A 21,108-nucleotide genomic window follows, 5' to 3' on the forward strand; every position below is an offset into this window, starting at 1 on the left:
AAGGAAAACACAACTTAAACTACATATGTGAACATAGGTCTGATGACTTTTCAGGTAGGCTACAAGCACCATATATTGCAGGAGAAAATGTGTCCATATTCTTGCGAATGGCTAAATTTACAAGATGTGACTTCAGCCACCCTCCTGTCTGCTTATCTGCTCTTACTACTACAGGAACACCTTTCCCAAACATAAAGCCACCTTACAGCCATGCCAGTTCTGCAGGTGTTTATTATGCAGCTGAACAAATAAAACTTGGAATTAATCTTTATCCCAAAAGGACATAAATGGTCTGATGAAGGGCTAAAAAGTTATTCATATTTAGGCAGTTAACTGAAAGGTTTTCAGAGTTTCAAGGAAACAACTCCATGTAACTAAAATCCAATCTTAGAGCAGAAAAGAAAGTTCAAGGATTAAGACACTTGACTAAATTATCATTGTTGCTTTTTCACAACCTTCCTGTGTGACATTTGGAATATCACTTACCCACTTGATGTATCCATTCCCAATGTATGAAATGCGGATAACAGTATTTCTTTACCTCCACTGTGGATCAAAAGGATAAAGACAATAATCATTTTCCAAGATGCTCAGACAATATGGTTAGTGAAGAAATACCCTGCACAGACAGACCTTGAGAAATACAGCAAATACAGCCTATGGTTTGTTCAAACACAAACTAATGGAGAAAGTGAAAATGGAAAAGGCTCACAGCTCTTCTGTGAAGCCTAAGTGCCTCATTGCCACTTCTTCTAGCACATTTATCCAGCATGATCTTGAGAATCTTGTCTTCTTTGGGGAATCAGAGACTAACAAGTACAGCTGATTTCCCCTCCCTGAGCTTCCCACCACACAAACGAGATAGGAGGCTCCTAGAAGAGAAATTCCTGTGTGCTGTGGGAAGCCATACCCTGGACTTTTGCTCTTGTGTCTGCCACAAACTGTAAACAACTCTGTTTCTTTCCTGCACCTAAACTGGAGACAATCATGAGATCAACACTGGAACATGCTCCCATGATCCCTGAGGTTATCCAAAGTCTCCTGTAGTAAACTGGAAAACTGCAGGAATACTTTCCCTTGTGGTACAGTAACTAAATATTACTCTGCTTGTCAGCAGCACCACTGTGCCAAGGATTCATTTCACTCTGCTCGTTACTTGCACCTGGAGAGAGTTTTGCTGAAGGATCAAATCTGTGTCTTCGATCAGCTTCTGCCCATCAGATATAGGAATAGGCTGCGTGCTTATACTGTATGAGGTTTCTGAGGCGGAGTGGCAATTTGAAAGAATACTGAAAAAGTCAAAAAACCAAACAGTAACAAATCACAAATCTGAAGCAGCATTTGATTTTGAAGCATGGTCTCAAGTCTTCCAGACAAGCCAAAGCTATAGAGTGAGCAACTTGTGCAACACTTCTGGTGGGTGCTCTATATCATGTCGTGTTCAGACCATTAATCTTAACCCTGAACAGCATTGTCCACTCCATGTATTCCTGCTAATCTCTATTTTTCACAGTACCAATTGCCCTGTGGTGTAGCTGAATTTTTAGCTTTTTTCCCCCCCCTATTGTATCCAGAGAAGGAACAGAAGGATGACAAAAGTCTGCATAAAGCACACTCCTACCATGCCTGCCTGACAGCAGTGTTATTAACTTACCCTTTCACAGCCATGATGATTAAATACAAAACCAACTCACATTCTCCCTTTACATACTCAGAAAAGGAAATCCACATGTTTATATTCAAAATCCACATTAAAATAAACCACTGGTCAAATCTCGCCATCCTATAGTGTCTGAAAGGCCAAATGTGTGTTTGCAGAAAACCCTCTTCCTTCCCCATCCTGTTGTCCTCCGTAACAACCTTCCACCCCACCTCCAGATTCTTCCAATATGACAGTGTCAGACGTCGGAGCTGTGACACAATCGTTACAATGTGCTGGTGCTCCCATTACACACACCTCTATTTTCTAAAGCTTACAACTGAGATTTGAAGTTCACTGCATGCTGCAGCTTGGCATGCAATGCCATTTCTGGGCAAACCAAAGAAAACATATGACCATGCAGGGAATTTTTTTCACCCCCAAATGGCCATTTCTCATAGATCTGCCTTTCAGCACCCTTCCCACCATACCTGTGGGCACCTAAGCAGTGCCTAACTTTGCAAAGAGTCCTCTGGGAACCCTGCAAAAGCTCTTCTGGTGATTTCAACACCACTAGACAGGCACTTACAAGGCTCGGTAACATCCTCGTTTTTCCCATGGAATCTGTGTATGAAGGTCTATACGTAGCAAAGCTCAGTTGTTTACTCCGGTCTTGGCTCATGCAAACAGACTGATCAATAGCATTTTATATGTTCGCTGAACTCTTTGCAATAAAGGCCAGTTCCTCAAAAATAAAACAGAAGGAATGCTGTAGTATTGCATTATAGTATTCTAGCTCTCAAAAATGTTGCTGTGTTGTTTTAGGCTAATGGTCTAACGTCACAGATGTTCCCTTTCTTAAAATGGAGGGAAAGATCAGAGCACCATTACCCTTAACTGGAAATTAAATTATTTTTTAAGAGGATGTAGAGTTTTACTCTTTGGCAGACAATGGTTTTTCATTTGATAAGAGGACCAAGGTTGGCATGCAGTGTGGTTTGATCTATTAGTCAAAAAACATACCTTTACATTAAATTTTCTTATGTCAAATATTGAAAGGAGGAAGAATTCTATAACTGGGATCCACAGATCTGTTCTCCAACATTTAAAATTTGTGGGTTTGTGTGTGTCTTTATGATAAAACATACCATTCTATATTGTAACATTCAATCAAATTCATCAAAGGTTCAATGATAAAGAATTGCAAAGAAACTGAAATTCTTCAAATCAGGTTCACATACCTTCAGTTCTGCCAAGCTACTTCTCTACATACAAGTAGAGAACATTTCAGATACTTGGACTTAACCTTGCATCACCAACACAGTTTATGTGGAAGACAAGTAAAATAAACAGAAACAAAAAAATGGCACCATTTGTCACTGTCACTTGAAACGTAAGACTAAAATTTATTTTTTCCAGATTGCTGCATTTTAACAATGGTTGATTCTTTCTTTATTGTGAAAGCACTGATGCTTCACTTACATTATAACATCACTCTGACTACTGGAGCTTTTATGCCTGGCCATCAAATACCACATCTAGTAAAAAGCAGTGTATAGGGACTAAGTTGTCTCTCCCCAGGATAAAGCTTCTTTCTACTTAGCAGCCACAGAACACAGACAAGGTATTTCAGGGTCATGACTGCATATCCAAAGTAAGTAAAATAATTCTGACTTCACTCTCACACCTCCAGATAGTTTGAGAAACAGAATTAACCTGGGAGCAACCTGTCCCAGTCTCACTGCTAAAGTATGACTTTAGCGTACTTGATGATACACTGTGCCATCTCCAACACTGTTCTGCTGGGTGCAACTCCAGTGTCTTACCCTCAGCTGCTGTACCCAGGTAGGAAAACTAGTGCAAGCAAGTGGATTATGGCGCCAGGAAGAAATGTGCAAGTTTTATTTTTAAACATCGCTGGACTGAAAAATAGAGAGTCATATGGCTTACTGATATTTCAGAAGATAGTAGTGAATAAGTTAAAGAAGATTTCATCCCAAAACATATGTTGCTTTCATTTATAGCTAAGCTAATGTACACATATATTTTCTTATTTTTATAAGTGTCGAGCACCCACCTTTTTCCCTCCACAAAGACCTACGAGTACATGCATGGCACTTCCTACAAAACTGTCACAGGCTAAAGGCTTGCAAACAATGATTTTTTTTTTGAATAAGAAATATTCATCAGATCAAAATATAATCATTTAAATCAACTTCTTCCTGAGCAACTTAGAATTTGGAATGTGCTGAAAAGTTTCAATAAATAAATCAAAGATTAACCAGCTTAAAATGTACCTGTTAACAGTTACGTAAAATACATTTAATGACAGAGAAATAGGCCACAGGACCAGGAATATTAGATGCTATGTGCCAGATAAACCTAAGAAGTACCATTCAAGGAGAGGCCAGGTTGATTGTTATGAAAAATACAACAACATTAAAACCTAGCGAGTAAATCATTAAACAGGTTTTGTATTGAGAATATAAGTAGTGATGGTTGAAGATACCATTAAATAAACAGATAAAAACAGACTTTACTGTAAGCAGCAGTGAACTTCCAGGAAGGGTGAATGTGTTAAGTGACTATATTCTGTTAAAACATTGGCAAAAAAAGGATTCAAACAGAATTTCAGAAACATGAGAATACTAGTTTTCTTTCCAAAATATAACAACTCCACAGTGTGTACACTAATCATTACTCTTTCAATGTAATTTCATAGAAACCACTTAAAATATACAATGCAGCAGATTCATATTTTAGCTAATATGTTAGTTATTATCTGTGCCATTTTCAGCTTTCTTTACATGCTCCCCACAGTAGTGCATTGCTAACACCAACCTGGGATGTTAACTGTGAGAAGAGAATCTTCTTCCTAATATTTTCTGTAAGTTAGCATCTTGTCTTAACACAACTACACTTCTTTATTTTCATTCTCTGTGTGTAGGTAAAGACTGACTGGTGAAGAAGATGGACCATAATGTTTATTGGCTGTCAGCAGGCTCATGGAAGAGGAAACCCTTGGAAAGCACATTTGAGCTTATATGCTTCATCCATCACAAAATAACTTCTGCCTGTTATTGCAAACTGAAGTACAACCTTGCAGATGGCAGCCACAGAATCAGAAGCAAAAATTGCTCTGTAGATGTTTGAGAAAGGATATGAGATAGACAGAGGTGGGTTGTCCTCATCCTGGCAAGCAGCTGCATCTCTTCATCTCTGCTTCTTTCCTGTGCTCTAAGGACAGGATTTTATTGCTATTACCCTCTGTTAGTACAGCTTCCTCTGGCAACAACAGTGCACAAGAGGCCAAGGCCTCATCAAGACCCCAAACTCCCCCCTATTCTGCTATGGAGCAGATGGACAAAGAGCTCTGCCCAGGGCTGCCTGCAGGTCTGTCACTTCTGCACCACCAGTCCTGGCAGGCTGCCAAATAGCTGGCAAGCACGCATGTCACAGAGAACCCGACCCTGGGGACATCCACCTTAAAGACAACATATTGGAGCTGTTTCTCTTTCCCCTCCCAGCTTCCACTGATCTCCTTTCTAGTGTTGGTAGATAATACTTGTAGTGATTAATAAGGGCAACTTTCACAGTGACTCTCTTAACAACCTATGATTGAATCGGCTTTGGTTTCACAGAATGTATCTTCCTTTCTTTGTTTTATGATTCTGAAATATTTCAACTAGAGAAGCTGTGTATGTTCATATTATTAATTTTCCTTCTAGCCATGCTAAAAGCAGGAGTTTGGTGTTTGCACTGGTGGGACAGCTGCATTCAGCTTCAGATGTGAACAACTAAATTCTGCAGTTGCAGAAATACAGGTCATGCTTAATAAGGGTTACAGATCATCTAAGTTTTTAAATTACTTTCTCTCTATATCTTTGGATTTGTGACTCATAAGAAGAAACGAAAATATACAAATACCATTCCTGAACATAAAAACCATATGCTGCATCTTCTCCTTTAGAGTCTAATAGAAATATACTCAACTACTGAAACAAAACTCTACCGTTTAGGTAACCCTGCCTGGCACTTTTGATTTGTTGTTGCCATTCACTGGCCTGGTAACTTTTCCTCCTCTAAGAACTAGAAGGGTTTACCAAAAATATCTGGTTCCTGTAACTTGCCTTACACCCAATAGTATTGATTTGCCAGAATAGCAGCCTCGTTTCTCCTGCACAGGGTAATTTAAGAAGCCATTACAAAGCCCCTTTCTGAGCCTGGTATCCTTGGATGTGCACAGACAAAGCAAGGGCTCTGATCATACCACTGGGATACCAGTGTGCTTTGGATAGAAGGAGGCACTCTTCCCAAATGGCTTACTGCCTGTAGCTCACATAGCTGGTAGTTAATGCCACAGTGTTATGCAATGGAGACCTGTTTCTGGACAAAGAGAGAGACAAGAATCCATAAAATTTACTTTTCAAGACTGTCTAATCTATTCTTTTATATTTTTCAGCTTCCCAAAGGACTATTGTGTATTCCAAAAGTTATTTTGTGATAGATGGTAGGTACTTCCCTCTTGAACCATGTTATAGCAAGGATGCTATAAAGCCAACACCATATAATGAATCAAACCTGCAAAACCAGGTATCTCCCAATGGCTCCAGCATGTGGGAATGGTCTCTTCTGTTCCATTTCAAATCTGCTGCGCATTAATTCAGTCCCTTAAGGAGTTACTTTTAATAATAATTAAAAAAATCTTAAGAAAGCTGGAGGGGTGACCAGAAGATAAAGGATAGTTCTTCCACCCATCACCTTTTATAGATATCCTCTAGCCACTTTTCATCATCTTCTTCCTCGTCATCTATCGGTTCCTCTGTTTCCAGGGGAGAAGGAATGAAGAACTCAGGTCTGGGACGTGGTTTCCTGATATGAGACTTCAGTCCAAACTTGCGCTTTAGCAGGTGGAACTGTTCTTTGACATAGTAATAAAACTCGTATTCATATCTCATGCGTTGGTAGAGGATCTGTATTGCTTCTGGAGAGGGGACGGTTTTTTTCACTGTCACAGTCAGATTGCCAAGTTTCCTATGCTCTGTAAAGAAAGAACAAAAGGCAACATGACGGGTGCTGATTAATGAGACCAGACCTAAACTTTTTTATTAAAACAGTAAGGCATGGCCCTACTGTATTAATGATACAAATGAGCTCAAGCTGTCTCCTTATAATGAATTTACTTTTAACAAGATGTGAGAAAATATAGCTGTTTGAAGTCAGACTTGAATGTTTAAATACGGCTAGTTCATACATAGCATTTCACATTGTTTGCAGTCACCAAAGATCTTAATCATCAATGGTTATCTGGAAACACAAATTAGGTCATATGAATTATGAGCATAAACATGTAGAGAAACCCACAATCTTGCCTAGCTTTGGAAATTTGATGCATGCCAAGTATATCAAGCACACCACTGAGCTGAACTAATCAATTATTTCCTATGTGGCATATGGTGACCTGTCTCAGTTGTGCTTTATTATCTAAACAGATATTTATCAACCTGAATCCATCTCAGGCTAGCACTGAAGCATTGCTGGCATCACCACATGACATGTCAAGATTGATTTGTGCCTACTAAATTTCTGATCCTGTTATACCTGTTAATTGAACTAGACTCATCTTCCTGCCATGCCCTGGGACAGGAAGATTTCACTATTTTTTTCATCACCTAACAACTTTTGCTTTGGTAAACTGAAATACAACACCCTTATTGTTGATAAAGAATTTGAGCTCCTAACAAAAGAAATAAATTTCCTCTTTGCCTCCTCTCTCAATAAATTAGTCTACCATTGTAGATGAACGTATTTAAACAAGATGTAAAGCAAACTCTCAAGGCAATAATTCTGCTGTTTCTACCAGATGGCAACAGGCTGTCAGAGTATCCTAAGCATTTTGTTTTTCTCCAAGACAGAGAGGTAACTGAAAGTCAACTGTGAAGAACAGAGAAAGCTAGAAGTACTGACCTATAGTATCACTATATCTCCTCTATCAACTGCAACTTCCTTTAGGAAAAATGGAAATGATTGTTATAAAAATGAAGTACTAACTTATATAATTAGGCTTCCTGAAAGCTCAGTGCTCCAATCCAGTAAGCCTCAGATGTTACTCTAAGAGAATGTGATGTCCATGGAAATGACTGTAATAGCCTCAGAATACACCTGGGTCCAGACATGGCAAGATGAAAAGGCTTGCATGGAAGTAAGGAGAGACCAGTTAGACATTAGTAAAAAACCTTTTTTGTGGCAAGGATAGTTAGGTAGTGCAGTAGCACATACATGTTACAAAAGCTGGATCTCTGGAGGATTTTAAGAGCAGATTAACTGGTTCTGTCCTGAAGAAAGCCACTTGACTAGGGGATGCATTAAGGCCATTTTCTACGACTCTAAACCCAAGAGATTCATTTTAATCTTGTTGGTCCTTATTTCACTTTCTTGCTCTTTGCTACAACAGCAAGGTCTGCATGAGAACTGGGGGGTTTTTTTAGTGGTTTTTTTTTTTTTTTTGGTTGGTTGTTTTTTGTTTGTTTGGGTTGGTTGGGATTTTGTTTGTTTATTTGTTTGTTTTTTAGGATAATGTCTTGGCTTCTGCTGCTTATTCTTTCCCTAGTATTTATATTTGTGATGCCTCAAATGCCACACAGAAATTCACATGGTTCTACATGACTACATAGATAAACTGTTGCAGTGAAGAAGAGTTGGATTTTAAAACGGAAGTTCTGCAAATTGGAAGTATTCAAAAGGGTCAGGCCACGAAGGATGGCAAAGAAAAAACTCACAAGGAGTAAGCCGACAACAAAGAACATTTCATGTTTCCAGCTGGGTTCCAGTGGCAGCAACTACTCTCACTTCCAAAGGGAGTCCCTGAATCAAAATGTGATTTTACCATAGGTAGAGTTTTACTCACGTGGGCAGAACAAATTGAGGTCTTCTCAAGCCCCTGCCAGCAACACTTAACATACGTTTAACAGCTCTACAGAGAAACATGTTTCCACAACTGGTTACACATAAAGCTAAGGCATGCATTGATGGTTCCTAGTAGGAAAAGTGAGTTGTTCTTGGGATGCCACAAGCAATATATTTATTCAAGAGAAATAATCAAGAATAACTTCTCAGGGAAGAGAGGAATTTTAAGCAAAGGCAAACTCTTTTATTCCAAGAGGTAATAAAAGATGAGTAGGCCCATCTAGCAAACACAACAGCAATGATTTTTAGGCAAGAAGTTGGTACAAGATTTTAAATCTTGAGAAGTATAACAGATGGCCAAAGTACAGCAGTGTGAAAATGAACTGCTTTCTTTAAATTTTAAAAGATTAATATTCATATAGATTAGGAGTATCCACACCTATAAACAAATTTGGTTTTCAGTCAATGGACACACATTTTCCTCTTTCAGAGTAAAGGAATTGGAGAAATACAACTGAGAACATCTTAATAGTACTACATAAGACAAGTGCTGCTGGGCTGGACATTCTCACATTCATTGGACTTCATTGCATCATATACATCTGGTGCAGAAAAAAAAGTTATGTCTAAAATAGCTATTCTCCCTCTCAGTTTTGCTTACCAACTGCAGCAGAATAATTTGAAATTTAGGAAGAATATGATACAAAGACAGAATATGTTGACTAGCTTAGCCAGTGCAACAGTGTTCTAAATCACAAAAAAATTATTTAAAGCACTAATTCTATTCTGCATTTGTACTTTTAATTCCTTCTCTAAAGGACAAATGGTTTTCATTAGTTGGTAACAATTAAAACATGTGGCTGTGTAATTAAATGGAACTTTCACACCAAACTTCTTAGTTCTTTACACTGAAATCTCTGTCTCTACTTGTATACTGAAGTAAAAACAGCTTAGTAGACAGAGTTCGTTGTTCTTAAATTACAGTCATGTATGGTGAACTATGCTCTATGTAACCTGACTGTTCATCAATTTGTTTAGTTTTATTTCGATAGGAGTACAATGATTAAAATATATAAAACCAGAAAACCACAGATGCAATTTTTAACATGCTGTTTAGCTAAGAAAAAGTATAGGGGAAGGATCGTGAAATGCTTGCATTTGAAACAGACATTAGCATAGAAAGCACTAGCTGTAGTTAGTGAATAGTGTGAAATATTTTGGTGAAAATATTTTGTGAAAATATTTGTGTTTCCTAAGAGCTTATTCTCTTCTATACCACCTTTACCCATAGACCAGAACAGAGTAACAAATGTCTCATATTTTTAAATTCTCAGTCAAATTGTCCAAGTTGCCTTCAAGTTGCCATTGATGGGTATGAGATGACCACACTAGGAAGGCCACTGTACTCAGTCTGTCCTTGGGAGAGAAGGAAACTGCTTCCTTACAATTATTGAGCACTTCAAGACATTCCTTTCTGGTGCTTAGCTCCTGCCAGCTTTGCAGTCTGGTTTTCTTTACAAACTCAGCAGCAAATATACACTACTAAATATTGCATTTATTAAGCTTAAGCCTTTATACTGCTTGCCAACTTCATTTTTATTTTACGTAAGTTATTTCTGTTACAGAAAACTCCATTTAGCTCACTGGAAAAAGCTCTTTACTTATACAGTCCCTCCAGGACTCTGTGTGGGAAAAGCCACTTTCACAGCTCCAGCTCCCTTCGGTGGCTGCTTCTCCCAGGAGAGAGAGGCACTTGTGCTCAGCCCAGGAGCGCTGCCAACAATGACAAGGTGAAAGGACTGTTTTCTTGGAGGGGCAGTCAGTGGGGGCAGGACCGGCCAAAGGCAATGTACTGGTGGTGTGCCAGGCAGGGAGCAGCCCAGTGCTGCAAGCCAGCACAATGCGCTCCTCCTCTGAATTTGCTGTTACAATGGCATAAAGAGGTTTCTGGATGTGTGCAATTCTTCTTTGCTCTACGTGCACACCTATGGCTACAGAAGTATACATATGACAGACAGAAACACCCATACTCTGGCAGGCTGCAGGAGCAATGTAAATTTTCTGGCTCCTGTTCATTTGCCCTGCAGCACCATGATCAGTAACTGCAGTGCCTTAAGAGTTGTGAGGTGTGGGTTGTTGGATGGCTCCAGTTGGGACTGTGCCTGGCTGTAGGCTCAGCCTTTTGATAAAACAAGTGAACTCTACCTTTTTTTTTTGCACTTGAGTTTTATTTAGATTGGTTTCTAAGCTTAAATATCTTAAAAGGCCCTTTAGTACAAATATGAATGAAATCACAGAACTGCCCCTTGAAACCATAAGCACCTCTCCTCGTCATAGAAGAAAAATGGAAAATTAAGTAGATCTGGTTTAAAGCCAAAATACCAATCTGCATATGCTACATAAACCCAGCTGTTCCACCAAAGGATCCCTATTTTATGACCTTTGAGACAGCTAAGCAGATGGAGGGCAACAAACTACACCATTTACTTCTTAGGGTTATTTTTTTAAAACTGTGTTTGCTTAGGCATTCTTTTAAATTACTAAAAAGAATGTACTATCCAGTAATGCAACCTCCCCGTGCAGCCTGCTCATACCTTGAATTAAGACTAAATTGGTATGCAGATAGGGATGAAGAAAATTAAATTTTTTTGCGTAACCAAGTGATGAACATTTACTATTACTTTCCACACACTCACTTTTTTTTTTTTTTTTCAAAAAAATAAGAAATTGGCATTACTCACTGCAGCAATCCAAACCATAGGGGAAAATGAGTTTTATACTTTGTGGCTCAAAAAACCTTGAATTGCCATATTTAGATAAAATAAACCTAAAGGCATTCTCCACTTCAGAAGAGAATTTCAGCATGACATGCTCTCCAGTGTCCTGCTGTTTTGGTGGGTGCGATGCAGAGGCTCCTCCTCACTGCTGCTCCTGGATGAAGCCTCAGGAAGCCCAGCACCCTTGGGGATCCAGTGCAGAGAGGTGAGCCTGGCTGGAGGCAGTGCAGGATGGCTGCAGGCCAGCAGAACTGTGGGCTTGCCTGCCTAGTGCTTGCAGAGGAAAAACTCCACGCCGAGCTCTGCGGCTCTTATGGCTGTGTGAACACGATGGCTGTCACAGATAGAGCAAACTCATTTCCTGGAACTACACAGGGAGGCCCTGCATTTCAATCGTATGCAGCTGAGCTACAGCACATACCTACTTCTCCACAGTTTTAAATGGCAATAAATGTATGTCACTGCGGTTAGATGTGACGTACGCATCGGTGAGGACCTCTGCTTGATATGCCTCCCAAACGACTACTGTGGTGCTAAACAGGGCTCTGACGGCTATGCTTGAAATGATCTGCACTCAGAATATCGAACTGCAGCTCAGCAAAAAAATTTTCTGGCACAACTGATCCGCTTTTCAAACTTGAAATTTTTAGCCTGGCTCTTGAAGGATATCTGGGAAAGGACAGTTTGGGGAGAATGGATGAGACACCGATGTGTTGGGCTCTCATGTTGTCTTTCCAAAGGCCACAGGTCTGCTTCCACTCAGGAGTCTCAGGCCTGGGGCAGGACTCTGGTTCCATGCTGGAAGAGGGATGGTGCGCTGTAGCTGCACTATGTGATGGAGCACCTTGCATAGGCTCACATTTGCTAAAGGAAAGCAGTGATGGTGGAGAAAACCCAACACAGTCACTGACCAGGCAGACGTATATTAAAAATCAAAGCTGATGGAAAAGTTAAGTAGTAATTTGTCCCATAGTATCTACTAACTTTATCTGAAATACTATGAACCCCTATTATTAACCTCTTTACTGCTAGTTTACTCTATTCTGCCATTCCCATCAACAAAATACAGTATAAGTTTTAATAGCATGTAGATAAAGATTAGACACTCATGTGCATATTGAAGACAGTTACACTAGGCTCACTAGCAATGCTTACTTTGTTTTACCACTTCATTCTGAATTACTGTGCTGCTTTGCTGACATGGGACAACTCCTAACTCTAGGGCATTAGGAGAACTCTAGCACACTGGCACACAGCAATTTCCTATCTCCTAAAGGTCAGATAGGGATCTCTCTGAAAGGACAGCTCTCCAGAGGTCAAGGAAATACACAGAATTTCACAGATCTGCAATCCTAGGCAAATAGAATGTCCTATTAATTATCAGTCAGGGATCTTGGGAGCAAATACACCAGACTGTAATTAGCACGGACACTGTAAAATTATGTCTGTCTATGACAGAGACTGAAATAGGTGAGACAGATACAGCAAATTCTTTCTTACCACTACAATGAATAAAGCAAGCAGAGGGAAGAATAATCTCACTGTTAACCTAATATAATTTATTTATATTAACATTGAAAATATTCAGGAAGCTCTGATAATGATAACCTGGCAAAGAAAAACGGGGGGATGCCAAAACAGAGATTAGCCAGGAAGAGTTCACAGAGATAATCTGAAAGACATGTAATCAAACAACTACTAATACTCAAGGATGAAAACATCAAGGAGGCATGGCATAAAATCAGCACAAGGAAGAAATATAAAGAAGAAAGAAAAAAAAAAGTTAGTGATAAATGATAAATGTAAGAAGTACCATAGGCTAATAAGGCCTTAAATAACAAAAGAAACATCTTTCTACAGTATGCAAGTAATATATATTTGGAATATATTGCAGAGGTCAACACTACACTGATGTGGCTGTCAACTGAACAATGCAACAGTGATATGCATTCAACAGTGCTCTGATATACCATTTAAGCATTATATCACTATTATGAGACACTTGCCTTACAACACACAGCAATGCAAACATATAACTTTCTCCATACTTTGTAAACAGCTACCGCTCTCTGAGTTCTCCTCTCCCCCCAGTAAGTATTTATCATGAAATTTCTAACTCTCCTCCTGGAAACTTCATGGTGTTATGCCTTTGCTCCTACCAGTAACAACATGGATTTCCAGCTGGCGTGAGACACCTCAGCCGACCCTCCCGTACCACACATTGCCTCTGCTCCTGCCCCCAGCCTGGAAATGTGCTGTATCTCACACAAGATCAGACAACAAATCTCAATGGGATCTTCTAAGAGACTCCTTTATTTGCTGCATTTTTATGTTGCATTCCCAGTTCAGGTAGGTTACCACAGAAGGAAAAGAAAAGCTGAAAAATAACCCACATTGGTAGACTGAACAGGCAGATTCTTATGAAAATGTGGTCAGGTACTTTTATAGCCATTAAGCAACTTCTAAGTTGAACTAGACAGAGATGGAGGTGCCAAAACCAAAGTCATCTGCAGAGGAAATGCCAGGATTGTCTAGTTTGAATTGCCAAAAGAACTGCTACGGTTGCAGGTCATACACAATTTCTAATGTATCTTTAATAGCTGTTTAAGTGTTATTGAATGAGTCCAGTCAAATTTGGATCTGACAAAACCACAGTTTAAAAATAGGTTCTTACAGATTGCTTGTGAACAGTGTTGCATAGTAGGTTATGCAGATAATAAATAGCATTATAACTTTTTTGCAGAGAGAAGAGAGAGTTGCAGTGACCGAGACAAATTTCAGCAATGCTTATGAGCAAAGAAAGCTTCACCACAGCTATGTCATGCAGAAAATCTGCAGAGATACAGCCCAGGACTTGAGAATCTAGAGCAGGCATATTGCCTTTGTGCTTCGAGTCACAGTAGGCTGCTATCTGTGATTTTTGTCCACAAAAAGGAAGCGATGGAAGAGACACGCTGTGCAAGTTAAGATGTCCAAGAGGGATGGAGAGAGGTAGAGGTATCTTTACTTCCATATATAGTATTGGTGAGTGAAACACTGGCATATAGCATCCAGTTTTGTAACCACATCCTAAATCAGACAGAGTACGAAAACAGCCTCAGAATGAATAGTGGGGTTGAAAGGGACACTTTGGAGAAAGATGATAAATTCGTTCTGGTCAGCTTACCAAAAAAAGGAGATTGAGAGGTGATTTGTTTACAGCATCTGCATATTTTCATGGTGAGAAAACTATGGGTAAAGAAGGGTTGGAAGCAGAAACCAGACAAATGTGGACTGGAAGTAAGGCACAGTTTTTTTAAAGTGGTGAAGGTGATTATTTCTAGAACGAAACAAAAATAGTTGATTTGCTATCACTTGATATTTTTGCATCAATGCTGGACAACTTAATGAACTCCAGATACTGGTCTCTATGTAGAAGAGAGACTGTGTGGCCTGCAGCACACAAGCAGCCAAGCTGAATGACCCAATGATCCATTTAAGTCTTTCACAGATGGAAGTTGCAAATGTCTTGCTTGTGTCAGCTTCCAAGTCAGGAGCACCACATACACTTTGTCACTGCCTTTGAGATACCTTAGATACCAATTTCACTTCTGGAAGACGTTTGAACACCTTATTTGCTACTGTTTCCAGTTGTTGACTGCCTAAACCTAGTGGTCACCACACTGTAGTGTCAGGACTTGCAGGAATGGGAAGTAATCTTACATTTTAATTTAAAAGAAGATGTTTGAGAACATGGCCTTAAAAAGTATTAATTCTAAGTGTGGCCTCTTCCTGTCTTCCTAGAGCATACCTATGACTGCTTATTTCTTTATATAAAAATAACTACTGAAATGAAAAATGAAAGCAAAAATATTAACTAGGGCTAAAGTAATGACCAATAATAAAATTTATGCACTGCCAAGGTAAAACCACAACTGATAGGATATACAGATCTGGGAAGATGCATGTTGCTGTACTAAAGCTGATATTAAAATGAAGAAAAAAAAAAGGTGCTATCAGTTATTTTCTCCCTTGAGAGAAAGTTGCCAGTTCTAAGATTTTCTCCCAACTACGTCTCCCAACTGGAAGCCCCCAAACGGTTTTATTTCTTATTATTGCAAGTTACAGGCAGTCAAGAGAAAATTGTCTCTTTTGCCCTTAGGTTCTTCTGTGTATAATGAGCGACTGAAAGCAGCCAGGGGTTGAGGCACTGCTGAAAAAGGAAGAATGCTACCAGAGCAGAAACAACACACTGTTCCTTTCAAGTTCACCCCCTCCTGGCCCACAGCCTGACTGCCTTGGCCAGCTGCCAGGAGATCAGGACAAAGGCTTCCTCCTCTGGCCAAAACTGAGGAAAAGGGTCCGTTGTTTAACACAGGCAGACTTGTTTCAGCAAGAGAAAAAAATAAAAAAAGGGAGAATTATATTAACTGGAAGTCCTGGGAGAGGAGAGTAATCTCATAGTGTAACTAATGCAATTCTCACCCTGTGCTTTCCTGGAGAGGCAACGTCTTGATTCTCTACTGTTCAGGCTAGAAGGCAAAGTATAATGTCTCCACAGCACTAAGCCCTAAGGCTGCCAGGGTCTTCATGTCCACTGAGGTCACTGTGAACCAGAAACAAGAATACATCTCTCCTCCTTCCAGGAAGCTCCAGGCAACCGACTCTGCTCTCGATGCCTGCACTAATAAGCTCATGTGAAGGGCGAGCATCCTCACTCACAAAAAGACAGAAATTTCTATGTACCTCCAAGGGTCTAACAGATAGGTAAGCCAAACATATAGCTATCTCAGGACTTCATGATGTCCAAGGCTCCTGCTGGATTTCCACAAGGTCATTCAACCCAAGTCAAGGTGAATTCACACTTGGCTTTTCACTCCCTCTGTAACAGAGCCTGCAGCCCCGGTCTGCATTGAGGAACCTGGGACACCTGGGATTCATTACAATTTGAGGGGTTGTGCCTCTCCTGGATATCTCTGAGGCAGATGCTGTTGCAGAGGTTACAGAGATACAGCGGCTCTTCACACCAGCCTCACAGGATGTTTTTTTTGGTGCTTAGAAGCTGTTCAAACATCATTAAGATTTACACATGCATGTACTTGCTCTATATTCCAAGCAATACATTTTCCTCCCGAAGGAGGGGGGAAATAGCATTTCTGACATGCTTAAGAGACTAAGATCTTTGAAGACGAAGGCCTCCCTATGTATCCCATGCATCTGTACCAGCCAGGAGCAAAGAAAGCTGCCCCCATAGTACCTCTCACCTGTCTTCAGTGACTGACATGATCAGCTCCAGCACACCCTGACCACAGAGGAACCAGAGCTTGCTCAATGATTTTTTAAATTAAACTCGCATTTAACATTACTGTGCTGACAGGGAAGAGTTACATGGGCACATTGTTCTGCTATCTATCACCTTGTTTACAGGAAGTATATTCTCAGTAGCCTTAACCATTGTTTTTAAAGGACTTAGCTGAGTGAGTGAGTGTGAAAGCACACATGAATTGTAATGAGAGACTTAGAGGTTATGAAAAGCCACTGCTCCTGCACTTAATCCTGCAAAACATCTATGTCTGCAGTGTTTCAATCAGTAATGTCACGCCAGTGTTAGAGCGACTGGTCAGTATCAAAGTTTCCAGGATATTCTGCACATTAGTTTAATGACAATACTAGACTTGACATAAGGACTACTGTGTTGAAGGTTATACTGCACAAAACTTTCCCTTGTGATTAACAAAACAGGAAATAAAATGACCTGCTATCTTCTTCCCTTTCAGTATTTATGGGCACATATAAACATTAACACCTCTGAATGAGGACAAAATGAGACAGAAACCAGGAAGGATGTGACAACAATTAGGAAAAGCTCTTAAAGATAAATCAGTTTTGGGAGGGAGCGAGGTTACTAAAAGGAACACTAAACCTGCCACAAACTAGGCTTTTTTTTTTCTACATCGCAATTTTCAGGAGTGGTGGAATAAAGGTGCTGAGTATTACCCACAAGACATGCAATGCTAGAAGTTATATCAAGATAAAGAGGGAAACCCTGTCGAGATGTGTTGACCCTAGTCAGCAGTCAAGCACCCATGCGGCCTCTTGCTCCCTTCCCTTACCCCACAATGAAGGAGAGACAGAACAGGAAGAACAAAAGGAAGAAAACTTATGGGTAGAGATAAGTACAGTTTAAAGCGGGGGGTTGGTGGGGTAAGTGATGCAAGTGACATCTCTCACCACATCCTCCAGTCAGTGTCTGAGCAATGGCCACCCTGGAAGCCAAAGACCCCGCTCTTCTTCCTCCACCTCTGCTTTTATTGATTGCTGACCATGACATTATATGTTATGAGCTGTATCCCCTCCCAACCTCTTGCCCATCCCCAGCCTACTGATTGAGGGGCAGAGTGAGAAGCAGAGAAGGCATCAATGCTGTGTGAGCTCTATAAATAAAGTTATCTGATAATGTAACACAGAAAATACCATTCAGAACAAAAAGTTAAAATTTCAGTGCCCAGTTTCAACAGCTATTTCTCAAAACAACGAATCTGATTCTGAATCTACAAAATCCTATTCAATTTCCTAAGTTTACTAGAAAAATAATTTTTTAAATCAAAACAGAATATTTTATTGAAGTTCTGTGGAAAATATGATGAAAAAGTTATCTGAGAAAATGGTACACACAGGGTTTCCATAGTAAGAAAAGACAATGGAAAAATAAACAATCAAGCCAGCTTTATAAAGGCCTGTCCAAAAAACCAAAAAACACCACTGGGAGGCTTGGTGTACATTTATGTAGAAGTGACACTGACCATGTTGGATATGTGTATGCCCTAAAGAGTATGTGCATGACCCAGGCTCAGCGCTCAGTGGGTGGCCAATGCACACAATCAGGTTTTGTCTTAGAATCAAAGAATCATTAAGGTTAGAAAAGACTTCCAAGATCATCGAGTCCAACCTTTGACTGAACACCACCGTGTGAACTAAACCATAGCATGCAGTGTCATGTCCAGTCTTTTCCTGAACACTTCCAGGGATGGTGACTCGATCACTTGCCTGGGAAGTTCATTCCAATGCTTAAGCATCCTTTCGGTGAAGAAATTCTTCCTGATGTCCCACCTGAACCTCCCCTAGCACAGCTTGAGGCCATTTCCTCTTGTCCTGTTGCTAGTTGCCTGGGAAATGACGCTGACTCCTACCTCTCTACAATCTCCTTTCACATAACTGTAGAGAGCGATAATGTCTCCCCTGAGCCTCCTTTACTCCACACTAAACGAGCCCAGCTCTCTCAGCTGCTCCTCATAGGACTTACCCTCTAGACCCCTCACCAGCTCCACTGCCATTCTCTGGAGATGTTCCAGCACCTCAATGTCTTTCTTGTAGTGAGGGACCCAAAACTGAACACAGGATTTGAGGTGTGACCTCATCAGTGCAGAGTACAGGAAGGGGACAATCACTGCCCTGGTCCTCCCTAGTCCTGTTGGCCATGCTATTTCCACACGCAGGCCACACACAGGCCACACACAGAGAGGCCAGGATGCCATTGGCTTTCTTGGCCGCCTGGGCCACTGCTGGCTCATGTTCAGCCACTGTCGAACAGCACCCTCAGGTCCTTTTCTACTGGATCACTTTTCACACAAAAAATCTGTTGGGGAGGTTGTCCACTGCAACCGAGTATGCAGCTCCAGGAGCATGGAGCATTGAGGGAGGAATGGGACACCTGGTCTAGCCAGCCAGATCAGCCAAATCAACCCTGGCAATCAATGGGGTGACGGATGTCACAGCCAGATTACCCTCACATGCAGTCTTAGTGCTGAGTATATGGGTCCCAGAACCCAATTCAGTGTCTAGATGGAGGTCAAGTTCTCCTGAAAACCTACAGGTACTGGGAATATGAAATTGTGACTCTGAGCTCTTTAAAAACACATTCCTCACAGGCTACTCTAGTATGTCCTGTGACTATGGTCATCAGATTCTAAATAAACACAGTAACCTGGGCACATCAATATCAGCTGAAACTTCATCCATCTGCTTGCCACGGTGGCTGACAGCATTTCTGGCACATTCCCAGAGCATTTAATTTAATTTTATTAAGTACATTTAGTGAAGAAACGAAAATCACTAAACTGAGCAAACTATAGAGTCCTCATAAATATAGCTACTTCCCCCCCCCCATTTTGTTTGAATAACAGCAGGAAATGAAAAACTGCACGGCTAAAGGAAGTGAAGGAACTATTTATGTAGCATGGGAAAAATTAAACTGAGATTCAACACTTTAAAGTGGGTGACATCTGTTTATCAAAATACTTTTGTTGTATCTCTTCTGCTTTTTATTCTTTTTCCTGCTAAGACTCAGCAACAGGGATGCAGTGCTAGATTTGTCCTTTGATTTTAGTGGCAATTTGTGCAAGTTCTGCCACTATTGCAAAATCAAAATATTGGTCTGGCATTGCCAATTGCTAATAAAATATACCAATGTATCATGTGCCATCTTCTCACTACATTACTCACATGTGTATATAATATGAAAAGATGTGTGTGACTGGGAGTTTTTCCCTTTCTGCACATGAGATACCAAGCGGCTATGCACTAACTTTTTATTTCTGTTAAAATAAAACCTGTTGAACAAGTGGGATGTACACCAAGATGTGGTCTGGAAGGATAAAAGAAGCAGTCTGTGAATTGAACTGCTGAATTAAGCAGGAACTCAAACCATTGATTTCTACAAGTAGCTTGCAAAAATATGCACCAAGGATAATAATTTTCAGTGATTCAAAGCAGAATCTTTGGCTAAGTGGTAAGTCTGCCCTTAAAATAGGCTAAATAAGATGTTCTCCAACTACACAAAGTACTGGGGCCTGCCAGGGACCCCATACTGTATTCCACCAGCAGCAGAAGGCAGTGCCAAGAAAATTCTGAAATTTAATATACAGGCAAATGTGATTTGCAGTTTCACTGCTTTCTGTCAGTAAAAGTGGGAACTAAGGTCATCAACTTTGCTCCTGGAATCACTGCAGAAAAAAATATGGGAGTGCTACAAAAAACCCAAATGAACCCCACAAGAACACCCCAAACAATTCCACCAAAAGCTTAACTCAAATAGCACTCAATGATGAACAGATCTATCTATTGGATAGACAAGGAAAGCAGTAAGAAGGCACGATATAAACTTTGGTTTTATATGCATTCTTCATCCTTGCTCCTACAAGCACTACTGCATGTCAACTTCTTGCCAGCATCCATCTCTACCCTACTGTGTACCAGTATACAGCATGAGTGAAGAGTATCCCTGCTGCTGAACTCCAGACAACTACTCAGGGCACCAAGCAATCCCCAGAGAGATAAACAGCCATTTACTTTTCTTCACTGATCATGTAGAGAGTTCAGTTTCCACGGTACATAATTTAAGCACTAATACTAAATAATGTTAATACCCGGTGAAGTAAATCAGGTTTGTCAGTTGTCTGAAGACCCTTCAAAGATCAGCCACAGCTACTGTGAAACTGGCAGAGCACTTGCAGGAACAGTGGAGAGCAGAAGAAAACTTAAAAAATAAAAATAAGACTTCAATATCCAGAAAATATTTGGTGACATTTAGGTTAAAACAGAGTTTTTTGTGAATATTTTCATTCAATGTTCTAAATAGAATTGCTTTGGATATGCTCTCATTCCTGTCATATCCAATTTTCACTAGCTTTTAGAAGATGTATATTATATATCAGTCACCCATTAATTGCCCAATCTCATTTTATGTAACAGAAAAAGTATGTGTTCTTGCCCAAGCAGTAAACCTCCAAACTTACTAACATCCTGAAA

At 40.2% G+C, this 21,108-nt stretch overlaps 1 protein-coding gene across 2 annotated transcripts in view; it reads right to left on the reverse strand.

Annotated features, from left to right (window-relative positions):
* Positions 1–482: 482 nt before the first annotated feature.
* Positions 483–21,108, reverse strand: part of UST (uronyl 2-sulfotransferase) — a 162,754-nt gene continuing 142,128 nt past the window's right edge. The window contains exons 8-9 of one of the 2 annotated variants that reach the window (XM_017822055.1): positions 6,401–6,680; positions 483–546 (exon numbers count right to left, since the gene is read on the reverse strand). In XM_017822055.1, the coding sequence (XP_017677544.1) occupies positions 483–546; positions 6,401–6,680 (344 nt within the window). Of the gene's footprint in view, positions 547–3,692; positions 6,681–21,108 lie in introns of those variants that run through there. The other variant, XM_017822053.1, reaches the window with a different exon arrangement.

This window comes from Lepidothrix coronata, unplaced genomic scaffold (genome assembly GCF_001604755.1).
Source record: "Lepidothrix coronata isolate B3197 unplaced genomic scaffold, Lepidothrix_coronata-1.0 Scaffold94, whole genome shotgun sequence".
NCBI classification, from domain to species: domain Eukaryota; kingdom Metazoa; phylum Chordata; class Aves; order Passeriformes; family Pipridae; genus Lepidothrix; species Lepidothrix coronata.